The sequence below is a fragment of the Thamnophis sirtalis genome, unplaced genomic scaffold (assembly GCF_051295495.1).
Source record: "Thamnophis sirtalis isolate CommonGarterSnake01/CBP01778 unplaced genomic scaffold, rThaSir2_p1.2 scaffold_9, whole genome shotgun sequence".
NCBI lineage: Eukaryota > Metazoa > Chordata > Lepidosauria > Squamata > Natricidae > Thamnophis > Thamnophis sirtalis.
The window spans coordinates 17,735,252-17,755,676 of NW_028261389.1; the positions used below are offsets into that span (position 1 = coordinate 17,735,252).

The following is a 20,425-nucleotide window of genomic DNA, read 5'->3' on the forward strand; positions in this document are numbered from 1 at the left end:
GACTGCAGCAAAACCCCAGGGAGATTTGGCTCTTTACTCTGGATAGCTACACAGGAAGAGTGTAAATGGCTGATAACTTGAGCCAAATCTGACTAAATTCTGTCATTTATCCCAGAATTGAAAACACACAGAATGTTGGTGTGTTTGCATTAATATACTGTAGGTACATAAGAGGGCTGAAATTCCACAATCTCTTTTTTTGGCTAGAGGTAGAAGAGATACATTATCCACTGCTTCAATTACTTGGAATAAGACTGCCTATTGGAGCAAGAAAAATATGTGGAAATGGCACGTGCAGAACCATAGATCAACATTTTCACTAAAATATTATTTCTTACATTTTAACAGACACAACCAAAACACCTTTGACTCAGAATCTTCACTTTGTTCAGTGTAGTGATATTTTAAGGTTGCAATTCTAGACCTCATAATGATCTAGAATGATAGATTAATTGTGCTCCATGCAAAAATAAAGTCTTTTGTTTATCTAGCTGCCCATTTCACAAGCAAGTGACTCTGGGCAGCATACGACACAACTAAAACAATAAATATGTAAAATTATGAGTAGTTCGGAGAACTGGTAAATACCACCTCTGACTGGCCCCGCCCCCATCTATTCTCTGCCTCCCGAGTCCCAGCTGATTGGGAGGGAATGGGGATTTTGCAGTATCCTTCCCCTGTCACGCCCACCAAGCCACGCCCACAGAACCGGTAGTAAAAAAAAGTTTGAATCCCACCACTGGGGTACATTCATTCGTCTGACAATGTTTAACATATCTGGGCTTCATCAGGGTTACTGCTCACACGGACCATTTATTTAACTATTTTATAGTATTAGGTAACCCATTCAAATTGTAAATTTGTAAAGGCAACTTAAAATTTGAACATGTTAGGATAATTAGGTAGTGTATGCTACACTTCGTTTTACCCTTTAAAACCAAACAACCTGTGCTGTTTGCGGGTTAAACACCTGACTGCCTTTAGCATGTTTAGTATTTTTTCTAACCATTGAAGAATAACCACTAAACAAGACCAGGGGCAACCAGAGACTGAAGAAACAGACTCTGCAATGGCAAACAATAGAAAGCAAAATAAATTTGGCTGACTAGGAACCCTGACCTTCAAAAAGAAAAAAGAGAGCACATGTGTACATTTTAATAAGACAGACTCTAACAGGCCATTAAATAGAGTGAAGGTAAAGGTAAAGGTTCCCCTTGCACATACTGTATGTGCTAGTCGTTCCCAACTCTAGGGGGCGGTGCTCACCTCCGTTTCAAAGCCAAAGAGCTAGTGCTATCCGAAGACGTCTCTGTGGTCATGTAGCCGGCATGACTAAGCGCCAAAGGCACATGGAATGCTGTTACCTTCCCACCAAAGGTGGTCCCTATTTTTCTACTTGCATTTTTACGTGCTTTCGAACTGCTAGGTTGGCAGAAGCTGGGACAAGTAAAGGCAGCTCACTCCGTTACACAACGCTAGGGATTCGCACCGCTGAACTGCCGACCTTTCTGATCGACAAGCTCAGAGTCTTAGCCACTGAGCCACCACGTTAAACAGAGTACAGGAAACTAAATATCCCAATATTCCTGCTGCAACTCCCATATATTAATATGTCTTTGTAGCAATAATAAGCAAGATTGACATTCTTTGATATTCCTTCCTCCAGTTCCATGTCTCATGGAAAGTGCAATTCTGCTCTAATGGCAAATATTTTAAAATTAAACCTCTAGGGATAAACGTCGGCTCTCCATAATCACCAGTCTCTTGCAATATCAAGGGTCTTACTTTTTTTCTGTTGATTTCCCTAAAAACACTTCTGCCAAGCAGCATGACGCCCCCCCCCCCCCGCCCTCGGCTCCAACATGCCTGGAACACTTCCAAAGATCTCTGTTGTAGCAATTTATCTTTATTGCTTGGCTGCAAGTATGCTTAAAGGTTTTTAAACATTATCACCATTCCAGAATATCAATCGCTCGTGAACTCTGGTACAGATACCACTCAGTTTGCATTTCCCTCAAAAGAACGACCCTTTCAAATGAAGGTTAATGTCCTCCATCTGTGCTTGGCAAAAAGAAAAGAATTTCTGCCCAGACAAATAGAGAAGTTTATTTTATTTTGCTTATGACCGCCTCCCCCACCCCACCCCCCACCAGCTTCTGGCTGTGGAAATGGTCAGCTGTCTGGCTGCAATTTACAATAAGGCTGATACAGGCATCAATGCATCATTTGGGACCCACATTTTTCCTCTTTGGAAATACCCTGCTTGAGAGTTACTGCTGAGCAAGAGTGATTTTTCTTCCCTGAAGATTCTTGCTGTGATTTTTTTTTTTTAAGATGGGATTTCTATATTATATATTATAATTCTAGAGGAATACTAGTATGCACATCGCATTTCTTGGAATGTACTGTACCTCAAACTTCACAGAAAGTTTTAAGCGCCTTGGTTGATCTTGAAAACTCCTAGCAAATTTGGGCTGAAGTAATCTTGGATGAAGGGTGGCTCAGTGGCTAAGATGCTGAGCTTGTCGATCAGAAAGGCCGGCAGCTCAGCGGTTCAAATCCCTAGCGCTAGTGAGCTCCCGTTACTTTTCCCAGCTTCTGCCAAGCTAGCAGTTCGAAAGCATGAGAAAATGCAAGTACAAAAAATAGGAACCACCTTTGGTTGGAAGGTGACAGCGTTCCATGCGCTTTCAGCATTTAGTCATGCCGGCCACATGACCACGGAGACCAGTGGTGGGTTCCTACCAGTTCAGATCGGTTCAGCCAAACCGGTAGTGGTTTGGCAGCCTGGATCACTGGAACCAGCAGCGGCCCAGGCATGCCACGCCCACGAACTGGTTCTTCTGGCTCGCCATAGGTGCCACCATCTTGTTTCTCACTTCTGCGCATGAGCAGAAGCATTTTCATTGCATTGTGCATGCGCGCGCAAGGCGTGCATGAGCAAACCAGCAGTAGAGCCTGCCGGAACCCACCCCTGACAGAGACATCTTCGGACAGTGCTGGCTCATCGGCTTTGAAATGGAGATGAGCACCACCCCCTAGAGTCGGGAACGACTAGCACATATGTGCGAGGGGAACCTTTACCTTTACCTTAATCTTGGATGGGAGAAGAGTACAAATCCTAAGGTCATGACTGAGAAGCAGAGCGCCTGGGATTTATTTATATTTATTTATTTGCAATAATGGCAATATCTATATCTTGGATGTAGGTTCGTTCTCCGAGCTCGTGGGTTGGTTTCCAAACACTTCCTTACCTGGATCCCCGAAAGTCTGCTCAAGATGTTACCTAGCCTAGTAACGAAATGTTCGAACACCAACCCACAAATTCAGAGAATAAACCTTCACACTCATTAATTTATTTATGTTTCAAATTTCTTAAACCTCCATCTCCCTCGGATGTCAAACTATTCTGATGCTCTTTAACAACATAAATATAACATGGAGGTGTCAGGAATTGTGCTCAAATAAAGGGAGACCTTACTTTTAAAAAATGTTTTTTTTTAAAAAAAAAAATTAATGTCATCTATCCTTCTACCTCTCTTAAGTTGCCTAAGATTCCTGCCAAAACTGAAGTTATGCACACAGGAACCAAAGCATATTGACCATGTTGGAATAATATGCTTGACCAGGGCTCTCCAACTTTAGCAATTTTAAGACTTGTGGACTTCAACTCCCAGAATTCCTCAGCCAGTGCTTGAGCTGCCTTGCCTTGCCTAAGAGCTGTCCAAATCTATAGTAGCCACCATTCTGCATTTGATACTACTAGAAATTAGTATCAAGCTTTCATTTCTATAAAAAAACTGCACTTTTTTCTATTTTTATTATGTTTTTTTATTAGAACCCAGAAAAGTGGCATCATCTACATCCGTGATGGCGAACCTATGTGGCACAGGTGGCACGTGGAGCCATTTCTGAGGGCACGCGAGGCGTTGCCCTGTCAGCTCCAGCGTGCATGCGTGTGCTGGCCAGCTGATTTTCGGCCTTGATTTTTGGCTGTTTTTCGAAAAACCGCCCAACACGCAAACGGGAAGTTTGGGAATGGACTTCTGGTTTGCGCATTGGGCTGTTTTTCGCCCTCCGGAGGCTTCAGGAAAACCTCCTGAAGCCTCCGGAAGGAGAAAAACGGCCCAACGGGCACCCCAGAAGTTCATTCCCACGTACTTGAGAGACCGCCTGCTGCCAATTACCTCCAATAGACCGATTAGATCCCACAGATTAGGCCTCCTCCGAATTCCATCCGCCGGCCAATGCCGACTGGCGACTACCCGGAGGAGAGCCTTCTCTGTGGCTGCTCCGACCCTCTGGAACGACCTCCCCGTGGAGATTCGAACCCTCACCACCCTCCAGGCCTTCATCAAAGCCCTTAAAACCTGGCTGTTCCGACAAGCCTGGGGCTAAAGAGCTTTTGCCCCCCTCCTCGAATGGTATGGCTGTTGTGTGCTTTTAAATTGTGTATTGTTATGTTCGTCTTTTATCCCCTGTCTGTACCCCCTTCCCTGACTTGAATTGTGAGCCGCCCTGAGTCCCCTTCGGGGAAAAGGGCGGCATATAAATGTAATAAATCCAATCCAATCCTTTCCCAAACTTCTGTTTTGCATGTTGGGCTGTTTCTCGTCCTCCCCAGGCTCCTAGAAAGCCTCTGGAGCCTGGGGAGGGAAAAAATCGATGTACTGTGCCCATCGGAAGTCAAAAAACAGTCTCCAGAGGGCCTCCGTGGAGGAAGGGCGAGGGAAGCCGTTTTCGCCCTCCCCAGCCTCCAAAAAAGCTGTGTGCGCATGCGCAGAGCAGGGGAGCACATGCACATGCACAGGGGGCACGACATGGAGGGGCATCAAATTATGAGGGTGGGCAGGCACGTGCATTAACATGCATGCGCATTAGCGTGCATGCATGCGCATTAACATGCACACGCATTAGCATGCACGCACGTGCTTTTGGCACCTGAGGCGAAAAAGGTTCACCATCACTGATCTATATGATGATCTCAGCTTCTTCCTTATTGTTCACACTCTGGATATCTGGTGACTTCACTTCTCCTATTATTTCATGACTTGCCTCCTTGCCCTTTCTCCCATATAGAATTGATGTATAGCAGCAATTTTTTTAACATTTGGCAGCTTTTAAGATGCATGGACATCAACTCCTACAATTCCCCTGCCAGCTGAAGTCCACCCATCTTAAAATTGCCAAGTTTGAAAAACTGCCTTATAGCATTACTTACTGTAGGTGTTACTAATTTTTCAGTGCTTCTGAGAGGGGGATGCAATTTTAAAATCGTGTCAGGGGCATGCATAGAAAATATCTCTTGGGGTGGACATCCCCATTCACAAAAAAATAATAATAATAACTAGAGTGGGGCATAACCAGTCACAAACCACTATTTATCAGAATGTCCCATTTTCCCATTCATCTCAATTATAATGCCTGAACTAGTCTACTCTACATAACAAAGGTAGAATTAGCTTTCCACAGAAACTCACCACATGGGATCTGGGAACTCAACCAAGCTTGGGACTCAAAAGACACACAACCTAGAAAGTTAGCTAAGACCCCACCCACCCACCCCTGGGAGTTTGACAACCAATCAGAATACATTTCTTACATAGGAACAGGAAACAGAGAGGTGGGGGGAGACGGGTCGAACAGAAAGTATAAAAAAACCCAGCAACTCCCAGCAAGCCCCTTTTCTCTCTTTTCTTCTTCACCCAACATGTGGAAGCATGTGATCCCCCTTTTCTGTTCAGGAGCTCAAGCCATGTGATCCTGTCCACCATTAAACCATCTTTCCAAGCAGCCTCCATGTTTCCAGCTTCTTTTCCCCCACTTGGAACTCAGAAGGACATTTCTTCCAACAGGGGCATATCCAGTCACAAAGCACTATTTACCAGAATGTCCTATTTTCCTGTTTGTCTCAACCTGGCATTTTTCACCCTAAAATTATTTCTGTGCTGGTCACCATGGAAAATATACAGGCCTGAGATTCCTTCAAGGCCAAGAGATGCATTTGGAATTTTAAAGACGTGCCATGGTGTTCCAATAGCAATAAAACTGGAGGGAAATATCTCCAAAATGGTTGTATGTGGACATCACCACTTGCAAAGCCCCAGAAAATTATTTGTCTCTTTCTCTAGCCTCCTGCCCCCTGCACCCCCCTCGTGTTCCCTTATGTTTTTTTCTGGGCAAGATCACATGCTCATTTCAAGTAAAGCACTGACTAACTATCCTCCATCTTCATCTTCTTTTAAAAAAAACCGGTATGGATATCTTGTTGCTTATTATAAAAGAGACAAGTGCTACCTGCTCCTTGCCTAGATCCAAAGATTTTTCTTTTAGCAGCAAAAGGAGCAATGCCCTAACATGAAGCCATGTTTAGTTTCACCCACCTGAATTGCTGGAGTTGAAAAGATGACAGATCAGACCAAGGTGATCACAACTTAATTTGCCAAGTTGCCAAGCAACCACAAATCCCTAAGTGTAGCTAGCAGCAACTTTAGAAGATTCGCTGCCAGTCCTTCCTACCTTCAATGGTGCTGGCAAAAGCTCTGAAAAGCTAGCGCTTTTGCTCTAGTCTATACACCTAATGAGGCTTAATTAACCCTCCTAGCAAATCAATCCTAAAAACAACCTTCTTTATAATTAAAGCTCTTCCCAGCCACTTGATGCTTATGGAGTTGGGGTGGGGCTGGAGGAGAAAGTCTCTGACAGCAATTACTGGGTGCTTAGCCTAATTCCCAAACAAATTGACTGAGCTTAAGTGCCAGTGGAAAAGGGCTGTCTGTTCCTGTCTACAGATAATAGAGATTTTGCATTTTTCAACAGTAAGCTGTTCAATCAAGAAAACCTGCTAGCTGCCTCTCAGTTATTATTTTTAACTGTATTGAACCATGGAATGGGGCCAACTCGCCACATGGGGAAACTCAGCAAGTACAAAAGTTAAATTAATTTCAACAGAACCGTGGCCAATAGTAATAAAAGAAAGAAAGTCTCCCCAGAAATACAAGAGTTAAAATAATTTCGATGAAAAACATCTCTAATAATGCATCTATAATAATGTTTCTCAACCGTAGCCACTTTAAGATGTGTGGGCTTCAATTCCCAAGTTTTCCTGATCAAAATATAAGCTGTGAAATGTCCGGGTCTGATTTGGAGGATGTAGGAAGCTAGCACCATCCCTCTCCTAGGAAAATGAGATATTTTAGGAAATATGAAAAGGACAGAATATTTCTCCTAAAAGGAAGGCAGAAACTCCCCCCCCCCAAAAAAACACACCTTTGTTTATGGGTCATTAAGGCTTGGGCCAGTCTATTCTACATAACAAAAATCTACCTCCTTCAGGCAGAGCCATAGTAGGAATTGCCCAAAGCCCTTTCATTACATCATCACTCAGCAAAGCTCAACCAAGCCTGGGACACAAACAACCTACAACATTACGGCCCCATGGGAGTCTGAGAACCAATCAGAATACAAGCTCAAATTCAAAAGCCCAAAGAGGGCATAAAACCCAGGGACTCTCAGCAACTCTTCCCCCTATTTCCCCTTCACCCAACATCTTCAAAGCATGTGATCCTGTCTGCTATTAAACCATCTTTCCAAGCAGTCTCCATGTTTCCAGTGTCTTTCTTCCCACTTGGAACTGAACCCAGATGGACATTTCTTCCAACAATTATAAAAGCAGAACTTCCTGAGATGCATCTCTCTCTCTGCCTCCTAGTCTGTAAAAATACAAGAATAAATGCCACAATGGACCAAGTTACCTGGAATCAGCTGACAAAAATGGTATTGTAACCGAGGGCCAGCTCTGAATCTATTATGTCCTCAGGAGCTTATACTGCAAACAAAGGAGTACTACAAGGAATTGGTCGGAAAGGAAAACACGTGGCAAACCCAGTTATGCAGAGGCTTTGCCCTTGGTTACAGCCTGTCTCCAAATTGGTTCCATTCTGCTTAATAGCCCAAGGGAAGGCAGTGGCTACCCCTTCCATGCAGGAGCCACACGCTATAAAATCAACCAAACAGGGCAAGACTAAACTTCCTGTAGGTTTTACTTCAATTCAATTTGCATTAATCAAATTCAGTCCCCTGTGAGCCTGTCACATAGTTCCCTTTTTGTTATGTCCTGGTATGTTTAAAACTTTGGCATTTTGGAAAGCTGAAAAGTGTGGGGAAAACCCAAAGGTGGCTGAAAGATGGCCCAGGCGGTGGCTACAATAAGCTCAAAGCCAGAAACCTCAAGAGAGCAAGTTGGTCAAATCTTTTCAAGATGTTTTTCTCCCTACAAGAGAAAAGGCAGAGGTTTTGTGGTTGGGCTTTGACGCTGTGAGAAAGAAAATTGCAGATGTCCTTACACACGGTTTACTACATGAATCACAACTTTGTTCATCTATAGGTAGTCCTCTTGCTGTTATCTAGCATTGCAGATAGACAGATAGGCAGGCAGGCAGGCAGGCAGGCAGGCAGGCAGGCAGGCAGATGTAGTTACGATGGAGAGACAGAGATGTAGATCGAGAGATAGAGAGGTAGATAGATAGATAAACAGCCATGTTCTGATAGAGAGATGTAGTTTAGATAGATGGATGGATGGATGGATGGATGGATGGATGGATGGATGGATGGATGGATGGATGGAGTTACAAGATAGAGAGAGGCAGGGATGTAGTTACGATAAAGAGACAGAGATGGCGATAGAGAAGTAGATAGATAGACAAACAGACAGACAGACATGTTCTGATAGAGAGATGTAATTAAGAAATATAGATGGATGGATGGATGGATGGATGGATGGATGGATGGATGGATGGAGTTACGAGAGAGAGGGAGGAGGAGAGACAAGAGATGTAGTTATGATAGAGAGAGGGAGAGAGATGTAGATAGATAGATAATAGATAGATAGATAGATAGATAGATAGATAGATAGATAGATAGATAGAGATATAGTTATGATAGAGATAGATGTAGTTTAGATGCAGACAGACAGACAGACAGACAGATGTAGTTAAGAGATATATATATATATATATATATATTAGAAGTAATAATGATAGACAGACAGACAGACAGATAAAAATATAGGAGACAGACAGAGAGAGACAGAGAGACAGAGACAAAGAGAGGTGCAGGTAGTCCTCTACTTAGGACTGCAACTGGAACCAGAATTTCCATTGTTAAGCAAGGTGGTTCTTAAGTGAATCACACCCAATTTTATTTTATTTATGACAAAGTCATAAATTATTATTTATAAATCCATAATGGCTGCATTAAAATAATCCACTAGGCCAAAATCAAATTACATTGCAGCTTTTCACAACACGCACAAGAGATCTGTTGGAGCTGGAAAATTATTTCCAGAGCCAACTTTTGAGTAGGTGAATAGACTAAAGAAAAATGTTTCCCCTTTCTTCGCTTTCTTGATGATCTCTTTTCTGCTGATGTTAGTTTTCAGTTTCCAATGCAGTACATTTGTATATTTTGTTTGCCTACAAAGCAACCTCTGAAGAAACATAAAAATGCCTACTGGCAATGATTATGCATGTTGATAGCATTATATATGTATTTATAGAACCACAACTGCAAAGCTTTGCCAATATGCTATATTTAATCATAAACAGCATCCTTTTACCAGCTGGTTGAAAACTGGACATCCTTTGACAAGAAGCATGGAGGTTTTGACAAGGAAGTGCATTTATCATAAGATCTCTCCAAAGGAATATGTTAGGAATATAATCTAACGGTTGGGTTGGCAATATATAAATCATGTAACAATGCTGTACCTGTTTCTTTAAATCATGCTGTAAATGTGATTGGTTGCTGTTTCCTCAATTGGCCATAAGATGGAGCCAGAATCACTGTTAGATGCTGATCTGATCTGAGTGTTTGGAAGCTGGCTGTTAGAAGTCCCGTATAGTGATCAGTGTGAGCTATTGTAAATTTTGAACTGCTAGCAAACTTTGTGTACCGGACTGTTTGTATGATTATAGACTATGTTATTTGGATTATCCCTTAACTGAAAGACGTTGATAACTGGCTGTCTTAACCGTGTATGACTTGGACTGTTTGATGGACTCTGATACCTCTATTTCCACAAAAGTAAAAGCCTATTTAAACTGCAGTGTCTCTGTATGCTGGTTTGTGTGTTCTCCAACACCACTCTCACAACGCTTCTCTGAACGCGCTCACTCTCCCAACAGGGAGCTTACCTAACAGAATATATGAATTCCAATCCACAAAGTAAAAGTATCTGGGAATTACCGTATTTTTCAGAGTATAAGACACACCTTTTTCCCTCAAAAAAGAGGCTGAACACCTGAGTGCATCTTATACACTGAATACAGCATTTTTGCCTCCCGAAACCCTGCCCCTTCACCAAAATGCCCATGCATAGCTTTTAGGAGGCTTTCAGAGAGCTCTGGGGGCTGCAGAGGGCAGAAATGAGCAAAAAATGCCCTTTTGGGGGGGGGGAATGGGCCCATTTTCACGAAAAATGGGCCATTTTGGGGAGGGTTGCAGAGTGTAAAAACTTTTTGCCTCTTCAAAACCTTGATGCGTCTTATACTCTGGTGCGTCTTATACTTCAAAAAATATGGCAATTGATCAACTGGCTAATTTAAAGGAAATATCCATCTGTATCTCATCTGCCATTGCCAAATTCCTCAAGACAAGAGGTGGCCACTATATCCCTTCAGCACTCAAATTATTCAAAGCTAAAACAATAAGCATTATTTTATGGTGCCCAGCTGGGTCCCTTCTTCAACTCTACACCCATTAGAACTTGTTCAATTCAAATTTCTAAGATTGACTCTTCAGATCCCAAAATGTGTGTCTAATGCTACTCTAGAGATTGGAGACAGGCTTCCTGAAAGTGGAAGTAAAAGTGTGGGACCATGTTTAAGTACTGCACCGGTGTCAAACTCGTGCCATCACGTTGCCATCATGTGACGTATCACAATGGTTTTTCCCTTCATGGAGCTGGGGCGGGAGTGGCCTGGGGCGGGAGTGTGACATATCTGGCCCGTGGATGGTTAATTTGACACCCCTGAATTACTGGATGAAGCTATCCTTTTTTCCCCTTGATGTTGCAATGCTGACTACGACAGATGATATTCAATTCACATGGGAAAAAGCAGTGGTGTCTAAAAATCCCATGCTTGGGTTTCTCTCTACCATCTCCTACTCAATATGGGATATGATCAGGCCAAATCTCTCATTAAACAGCACAGAGGAGACACAGAATGCCAAATGGACCTAGCCAGGTCTCCAGCCTTTATTGCTAGTGAATTCAGTTTGCATTCTGCTTCTCCCATGTCATACTTAAACAATCTCAAGGCACCAATTCACTGGAGGACTTTTACATTGGCAGGATGTCATAGCAATAACAGACTTATATAAAGCCCCATAGTGCTTTACAGCATTCTCTAGGGCAGTTTCAGAGTCAGCATATTGCCCCCCAAAGTCTGGGATCTCATTTCACTGGGTCCTCAGAAGGATAGAAGGCTGAGTCAATCTTGTGCCCCATCAGGATCGAACTCCTGGCATTGGGCGAGTTTGCCTGCAATACTACATGCTAACCACTGAGCCGTGATGTTATGTCCTCCCCTCAGCTGTCCTTGAAGGCTATAAAAGAACATTCCCTACCCTAAGAGAAAATGCCCCTGTGGCTCTGAATGCATAAAAACAACAGAACATGTGTTTCTCTACTTATGTAGGGCTGCCTTTGGATATGATCCAGAAATTGTAGCTGGTACAAAATGCACTGGTAAAATTAAAGAGCCAAGGTGGCGCAGTGGTTAAATGCAGCACTGCAGGCTACTGCTAGATCAGCAGTTCAGCGGTTCAAATCCCACCGGCTCAGGGTTGACTCAGCCTTCCATCCTTCCGAGGTGGGTAAAATGAGGACCCAGATTGTTGGGGGCAATATGCTGACTCTCTGTAAACCGCTTAGAGAGGGCTGAAAGCCCTATGAAGCGGTATATAAGTCTACTGCTATTGCTATTATTGCTAAAGGTAAAGGTTCCTCTCACACATATGTGCTAGTCATTCCTGACTCTAGGGGGCGGTGCTCATCTCCGTTTCAAAGCCGAAGAGCCAGCGCTGTCCAAACATGTCTCCATGGACATGTGGCCGGCATGACTAAACAGCGAAGGCACACGGAACACTGTTACCTTCCCATCAAATGTGGTTCCTATTTTTTCTACTTGCATTTTTACATGCTTTCAAACTGCTAGGTTGGCAGAAGCTGGGACAAGTAACGGGAGCTCACTCTGTTACGCGGCGCTAGGGATTCGAAACGCCGAACTGCCAACCTTTCTGATCAACAAGCTCAGTGTCTTAGCCACTGAGCCACCGAGTCCCTACTGGAAAAATTACTGGTGGGAAAGTCTTTCCAGTGTAGCATAATGCCAATCTTAATGTCTCTTTCTATGTGGTTTCTGGGGTTTCCCATTCAAACTACTGCTTGTTAACAATCTACATGGTTCAATACCAGCACAGTTCAGGTGGCACCTTGGCAGACACAATTGAGTCTGCTGGTGCAACTCATCTAGAGAAGGTCTATTGACAGTCTCCTTTCTTTAGGAAGATTAGAAAGTTATAGGACTTCTCAGTGGTAGCCCCATGAGCAGGGGTGGGCTGCTGGGGGTTCACAGGGGTTCAGGAGAACCTCTAGCTAAGATTCTGTCCGTTCGGAGAACCCCAAATCCCACTCCTGGCTGGCCCCGCCTACCCCGCCCTCCCAGGATTCCTCATGCAGCCTGTTTTGAATGAGGTAACTGCAGGGCATGCACAGGGGTTGGGGGAGGACAAAAAATGCGCCTAACGGAAATTTGGGCCCGTTTCCGGCCTCCAGCACGCCTCTGGAGCCCTCTGTTTTTGCCCTCTCAGAGGTTCCAGGAAAGCCTCTGGAGCCAAAGGAAGGCAAAAAGCCCCCCCTCCCCCGCCGTGGTGCAGGAGGCTGACTAGGCCACACTCACCATGGCCACACCCACCTAGCAACCAGGCAGAGAACCCCTTGCTAAAATTTTTGAAGCCCACCCCTGCCCATGAGATATATGCAAATTTCCCTTGCATTTTACCCGTTGGATAAATCAGTCCTATGTCATTATGCCTTCCCAGTTATCTGGCTAGGGTTTTTTTTTCCCCTGATGGAAGAAAGAGGAATGAACGTTATGGATATTTCTGAGAACTTACTGGAGCGCCGTTTTGTAGTGGTAGATGGCTTCTCTATCCCGGCCTTGGTCTTTCAGAAAATTGGCGTAGTTGTAGTGCACCTTGGCATTATGGGGCAGAGTTTGGACTCCTGATCTATGGAAGACAAACCACACAGGAACAGCAATGTGAATCACTTGGTTTAAACATTTCACTTCCTTGTTATTCTGTCTCAAAGAACATCAAGTGAGAAAGAAGCGTGCTCGAAAATAAATACCTGGGAGGATGCCATCATGTAGAACACATCATGCGACACAAGGGGCGTTGAGCTGCCCATGCCCAACCTGGACACGCCCAACCCATCCCCCCAAGGTCAAACACAACCCTGATGGGGCCCTCAATGTCATCGAGTTTGACACCCCTGGCATAAGATGATCTTAATGAAGACTGTTTCTCTCCACTGAGAACTATAGAGCCGAGGTGGCGCAGTGGTTAGGGTGCAGTACTGCAGGCCACTTTAGTTGACTGTGATCTGCAGTTCAGCGGTTCAAATCTCACTGGCTCAAGGTCGACTCAGCCTTCCATCCTTCCGAGGTGGGTGAAATGAGGACCCGGACTGTGGGGGCAAGTTGCTGACTCAATTTGCTAAAAAATTTGTAAACCACTTAGAGAGGGCTGAAAGCCCTATGAAGCGGTATATAAGTCAAATAAATAAATAAATAAATAAATAAACAAACAAACAAACAAACAAACAAACTTCCTTAGAACAACTATTAGATCAATATTGCTGTGGACAATGAACCCCAAGTCTCACAGACAACAGGCCAAGAAGGCCTTAGTTTAACAACTACAAAATGTCTGACAAAAAGCAAAGCGTGTATAATCAATGGGGAGGTGATGGTGATGTAGAAGAGGAAGGTGGCATTTGGGGTGGTTCTTAGGTTTCTTTTTGCAGAATCTCCAACTACTGAGTTTTCTGGAGAATGAGAGAGAAAAGCAAGGCTCAACTTTTCCAAAAAGAGGTTGAATAAAAATACTCCCAAGTTAGAAGGTTTCTACTTTCATTAATGCTTGGGCCTGTACTTTGGTGAACTCTGTCTAGAGCAGTATTTCTCCATCATGCTGGCTGGGGAATTCTGGGTCCACATATCTCAAAGATGCCAAAGTTAAGAAACGCTGTTCTAGAATATTTTCCAAATAGTATCCATACAGCTTTTTTAAACTCAGAAACTCCACCCTTCAATTCACTAACAGAGACAACTCTGAATGTGCATCAAAAAAGCACATGTGAAACTGAAAAGAACAAGAAAACTGTTATAAACATCCTACAGATGGAGATGAGGACGAAATAAAACTTCAGTACACTTTTGTCCAAAAAACTGCATTCAAGAAGGGCTGTAATAACTCTCAAAAACTGGGAGAAGGAGAGAGGAAGGGGAAGTAGAGAAGAGAAGGATAATAGAGGGAAGAAAGGAGGGTGGGAGGGAGGGAGAAGAAAATGACGGATAGGGTACAAATATGATGTATGGAAAGCAGAAGAGCCAATAATCATTTTTTGGGGTTGATGGTAAGACAAATTGATAATAATACAAAATAATGTTGGTTATGTAACAGTATAAATGTGGTTATTTGTATGAAAATGAAAAAAATAAAAAGCTTTATTTAAAAAAACTCTCAAAAATCGAAGATCTACATTTAAAACTTAAAATTGATGATGCTCGTCATATAGATTCTTCACGGTAATCAATGCAAGCAAAATCTGACATTTTGCTGTTTGGGGAACTTCTAAGTACAGTATCCTGCCAAAATTGTCCTGGAAAGCTTGAAATCTGGTGCCAGATTTACCTGGAAAACCATTTTCTAATTAAAATAGGAAATAATAAGTATGCACAACACAGCCACGAAGGGAAATGCGAGGAACAATAACAAAAAGTTTTTTCCATTTCTCGTTGAATAGTCCAACTCATAGTTTCCATGAACACTTGCCCAATAAAATCCGATATTGTTCCCTGAAGAAACTATATAACAATTGAACTAGTTGAGAATAGGAAATAAACAGGGGAAACCCCATGGTTATACTATGTTTGAGAACAATATGATTTCCTTCTTTCTCACAGATCAACCTATAATTCAGTGCCATGCATAAACAGTGCACTTGAGATGAAACTTCTATGAGTCAAGAATATGTTTTATTTTTTAGGACACAGATTGTCCACACAGAGTACAAATTTCCAGCTTCCAATAGAGCTCCCGTTTTAGAACTAAGAGAAATGTTAGTGCTTCAACAAGTAGGTGGACCTGATGAAATTAAGTGTTTATTTAGCATATGGCATATCATAGGTGGACTAGCAATATATACTAAATTTCATCTAGTAGAACACAATCTATCTCTATAAAAGTGTGTGTGTGTGTTTGTTCCAGCATAACTCTGGAACGCCTCAAGCAATTTCAACCAAACTTGGTACACAGATGACTTACTCTCTGGAGACAAATACTGTGGGGGGTAAGACACCCCTAACAACCCTCCGTGTGTGTGTGTGTGTGTGTGTGTGTGTGTGTGTGTGTTCTATTAAGAGACAGCCTGTTGTTCTGTAAAATGGAGTTGCCATGGTAATGGCTTTACAGTACTCCACAAGGGGGTCCCTCTGGTAAAGGGGAAAATCCAACAGTAGAAATTACATTTGGTCCAGACATTTCCCCCCTATAAATAACTATCTAGGCAGCGTCAGGTTATCAGCTAGTAAAATATAAATGTTAAAAACATCTATGTCGAAATACCAATGTCTAGTCCTTCTAACCATTGAAGTGCAACATTGTTTATATTAAAAAAATCAGATACTGGTCCGGTATATACCTTCAGCTTATAGCCAGTCATGATATAATCTATAATTTGACATGGGCTTTGCAGCTAAGAGATCTCAAGATTTCCTGATTTCTAATCTGGTGCCTTTAACCACTGTACCAGACTGGATATTGCAGGCATCAAAATACATGTTGTCCAGTTCATAATCCAATAAATCATTTTTCAATTTCAAAAACATACACAGAAGAGCAACACATTGGAATACTCATACGAACCCAACATGCCTTTTCCATCCACTGGCTCTTTTAAAGCCGTCCTACCTGAAAAGAGATTCTCTTGACAACCAGATTTCGTTCTGTTTCACTGTTTTCCAAGAGAACAGAAGCAGCAGCAAAGCCGAGAAGGACATTGCAGTGATCCCCCATCTATTTAGCCACAGGCAAAGCTTGTTTAAGCCATGGACCAAGAGGATGCAGTAGCCCATACTGGAAGGGAAGAAAAGGGATAGGGAAGATGTTATACTTCAATTTACAGACAGTACAGCAGATAGTGTGCCTTCCTAATAATCTAATGATAAACTTATTTGTTTTAAAGAGAGGATAAGTGGTAACCTTCTAGCTGATCTCAAAAAGCTACCCCGTTTCCCTGAAAATAAGACCTCCCCGGATAATGAACCCAATCAGGCTTTTGAGTGCATGTGCTAAAATAAGCCCTCTCCTGAAAATAAGCCCTCCCTAAAAATATTGCAACACAGCAGCAGCCATGAGGTGGCCATGATCGCCAGCTCATGCACCTCAAAAATAAGACCTCCCCAAAAATAAGGCCAAGCGCTTATTTCAGGGGTCAAAAGAAAATAAGACCCTGTCTTATTTTCAGGGAAACACCGTAATTAGGTCAGATCTGATTCGTACAGGATGGGAGATCATCAGTGTTGAAGACTAGACAAGAAGTCAAAGAAAGATCCTGGAAAAAGGCAGAGTCACCACTTCTATATTGTTGTTCAGAGAACTACATGGATATGAGCACAAAGCCTCGGGGTTGTGAGATCAGAATTACAGAATTGGGAAGGACCTCGGAGGTCTTCCAGTCCAATCCACTACTCAAGCAGGAGACCCTATACCAGTGATGGCTAACCTTTTTGTCCTCACGTGCTGAAAGCACAGGCGTGCCCACACCCATAATGCAATGCACCCTCTGCACATGCACATGACCCCCCGCACATGCATGTGACCCCCTGCTCCTCCCACCCCACCCCCCTTTCCCCACGCATGCGCGCATCTCCCACATGCATGGCAGTGACCCGAAAATCAGCTAGCCGGTGGGAGGCACGCGCACATACACAGAGGAGCAGAGCTGGCTTGCTCGCCTGCAGAGAGGGTTCCGCATGCCACCTGTGGCACATTTGCCATAGGTTTGCCATCATGGCCCTATACCATCCTGGACAAATGGCTTCTTAAAAATCTCCAGTGATGGAGCATCCACAACTTCTGGAGGAAAATCATTCCATCCAAAGTAATTTTCTTCTAAATGGTTTAGATATAGCTTTAATTAAAAATATTTAATTTTTAATGTCACAGCTTTAACTTAGTCTGGAAGTTTCATTTCTTTTAAGTATATTGCTTTGGTTTTATTAAGAAAAATGTATACGACAATCAAAATAAATAAACTCATAATTATCTAAAATAATCTCATCAACCTAACTAATGAAATCATGTTTCCATGCTACTCAGAGAATCCTTTAAAATATATATATATATATATACTTAACTGCTGGCAGTTGCAAATTAACACATTTATAGAACATTTTTTTTTTTTCAAAATTACAAAAATCCACAGAGTATTAAACTGGGAAGAGTATTGTGTCTTCAAACATATTAAAATATCAACCCTATGCCAACAGAGCCAGAATATAATTTGTTTTTCCTCTTCCCTGAGGATCAGTTTGCTATTTGGTAAAGCTATAAAGTAGCATACAACAACATGCTTTTACTCCCTAAATTTCCTTGGCTTTTTATATAACTACATTAATCAGATATCAACCAAGCCATACATGGGTATTTTGTTGTTTTGTTCTTCAGATCTTGGCTTTCTATAAAAGCAAAAATACTTTAAAAAAAAAAAAAACCTCTTTTTAAAAAAGCAAGAATATTGTATGCACAAATTTGGAAAGATTTGGCAATACCTACAGCAGAAGAATGCTTGGTGAAGATGATGGAAGATGCTGAGATGGCCAAATTGCCTTCCTTCATTAGAGAAAATACAGTAGATTGTTGTGGCCCAGCAGGAGCCATTGGAGCTGCCACCAGACTCCGACAGCGAGGGCCCCTATGAGTTGGCTCTGGAGGATGTGAAGGACCCTGGACAGGGTTCCGACACCGAGCAGGGTGCAGAGAGGCTGGTTGGCCAAAAGGAGGCACCTGAGCCTTGGACCAGTGGGGAGGAGACAAGGGAGAGTGAGCCGGAGAGTGAGTTGTTCCTGGATGCACGCCACTGAAGAGCTACTAGGCGTCAGGAACAATTACGCAATTACAGGAGATGATTGTACTCAACTGGTGGTCATTAGGCTCCTCTCCAGACTATAAAAAGCTACTTGTGCACACGGCCCTCTTTGCAGAAGTCAACGCAGGATTGAATGTCAGAGGACAGTACTGGGAGTTGACAGGCTGGATTGCTGCCAAGCCTTATCTGTGTTTATTGCTGCCTGAGTTTGTCTGAGTTGCTGCCAAGGTCCTTATCTGTTTGTTTTGCTTGGCTTTCAGCCATCAAGGTTTTGGTGTCTTGTTATTAAAGGACATTCCATTTAAGCTTGTCTCGGCATTCATTAATTGACGGAGGAGGGGGTCAGAACAGTAGATTATCAAGGTTCATTGCTAACTGGAAAACCTTTATGGACTTTTTATGTGAAAGAGGGAAAAAAATGAACTTATCATAGAAAAGAATATATGTAGCTCGGGAGTTGAATTGTGGAGTCCTTGATGGTCTCCAAGCATCTTTTTTTCTTCCTTCCTTCCTTTCCTTTCCCCCTCTCTCTTTTCTTCCTTCCTTCCTTTCCTTTCCTTTCTCCCTCCCTCTCTCTTTCCTTCCTTCCTTCCTTCCTTCCTTCCTTCCTTCCTTCCTTCTATATTTCATTAGCTTCAGACCCTGTTACTCTATCTGAAGATGTAACCTCTTCAGGTAAGAAAACATCTACAAGAAAAAAAACAAGCTGAGAGAACACCAAAGACTCCATAAAAATGAACGTATTGATGTTTTGATGATTAGGTAGAATAGATTAGGGAAGAAACGGGAGAGAAGAAACACAGACATGTAGGAGAAAGAGATATTTTTATAATTGTACTTTAAAAAGATCAGAAGCACTTCTTTGTATCTTTCCATTTTTTTTCTTTTCCTATCTTGCAACTTCTCTTTGATTTTCTTTCTTTCTTTCTTATTTTATATTAGTTTGTATTAGTTTTTAATCTTCCTTGTTAAAACTGCTAATAAAATTATAGAATATAAAGGCTTTTACTGATTTCTCTGCAGAGAGCTAGATTTGGGCAACACGCAGTGCAAACAGAAAAAGAAAAGGAAAGAAATTTGGCTAAGAAGGATCTACAAGAAAAAGTCTTTGCAATTTACGCTGATTTGTCTGTTTGGAGTATAGAATGAGGAAGCATTTAGCCCTAATGTCAATTCTTTTTTTTTTCTTTTTAATGTGAGCAAATCAATTCTGCTTTACTGCTATCTGCTGAAGGGTTCTATACTCCATGCAATTACATTTGAATACTCTTGTATATAACACCGCGTAGCCGACAATCAAGCAGAAATGCACTCACGGCTGCTCCATCAGACCACATTTAATTATGCCACGTCATACTACGGTCTATTTGGGGCCATTTGGTGCAGAGAAATGTCCCCAGCTGTATTACTGCATGTCCTAGTTCGACAGCTTGTAACTTTCTTTGAGCTCATGCGCTGAAGAGTTAAATCTTTCTATTCTCCCCCTGGCTGAAAAGAAGAATTGACTATGCCTTAAATAATAAATCGTAGAAAAGGCCCAGCTCTAATCAGCAAGTCTTCAGAACTTAACAAGATTTTAAAAGAACTGCCAGAGGGACATGCTTAGTGGATGCCACATCTAAATGTGGATAAATATTCACCACCTTGACTGGCGAGCCATTGTCAATTACTCTCAGGAGCTGCTCGCCGGAGGGCTCCACCATCATCCCGTTTCCAGACAGGTTTATTCTATTCTCCTCAACAGGGGTTTACATTGTGCTGAATAAGCTTGTTTTGCTTTATTTTGGGTGATGCGCAAATCTATCCACCGTAGCTTGAAACCATAGTTTATAACTTATCATTTTACAGGTAACGATGGTTTGTTCAACAAAAACTGGTTTAGCATGGTGCACAGAGGCTTTCAGACACGATACTGGCATTGAACACAGTATAGTAGTTCAAAAGTATAGTATTACATTTTTAAATTTTTATTTCTGCGCAATGCAT

General features: G+C 42.4%; 1 protein-coding gene across 1 annotated transcript in view; it reads right to left on the bottom strand.

Moving 5' to 3' along the window:
• Nucleotides 1–20,425, bottom strand: part of TMTC1 (transmembrane O-mannosyltransferase targeting cadherins 1) — a 172,609-nt gene that overhangs the window by 49,380 nt on the left and 102,804 nt on the right. Inside the window, exons 10-11 of the mRNA XM_087722949.1 lie at nt 16,261–16,425; nt 13,180–13,293 (exon numbers count right to left, since the gene is read on the bottom strand). Coding sequence (XP_087579075.1) covers nt 13,180–13,293; nt 16,261–16,425 — 279 coding nt within the window. The remainder of the gene's footprint in view (nt 1–13,179; nt 13,294–16,260; nt 16,426–20,425) is intronic.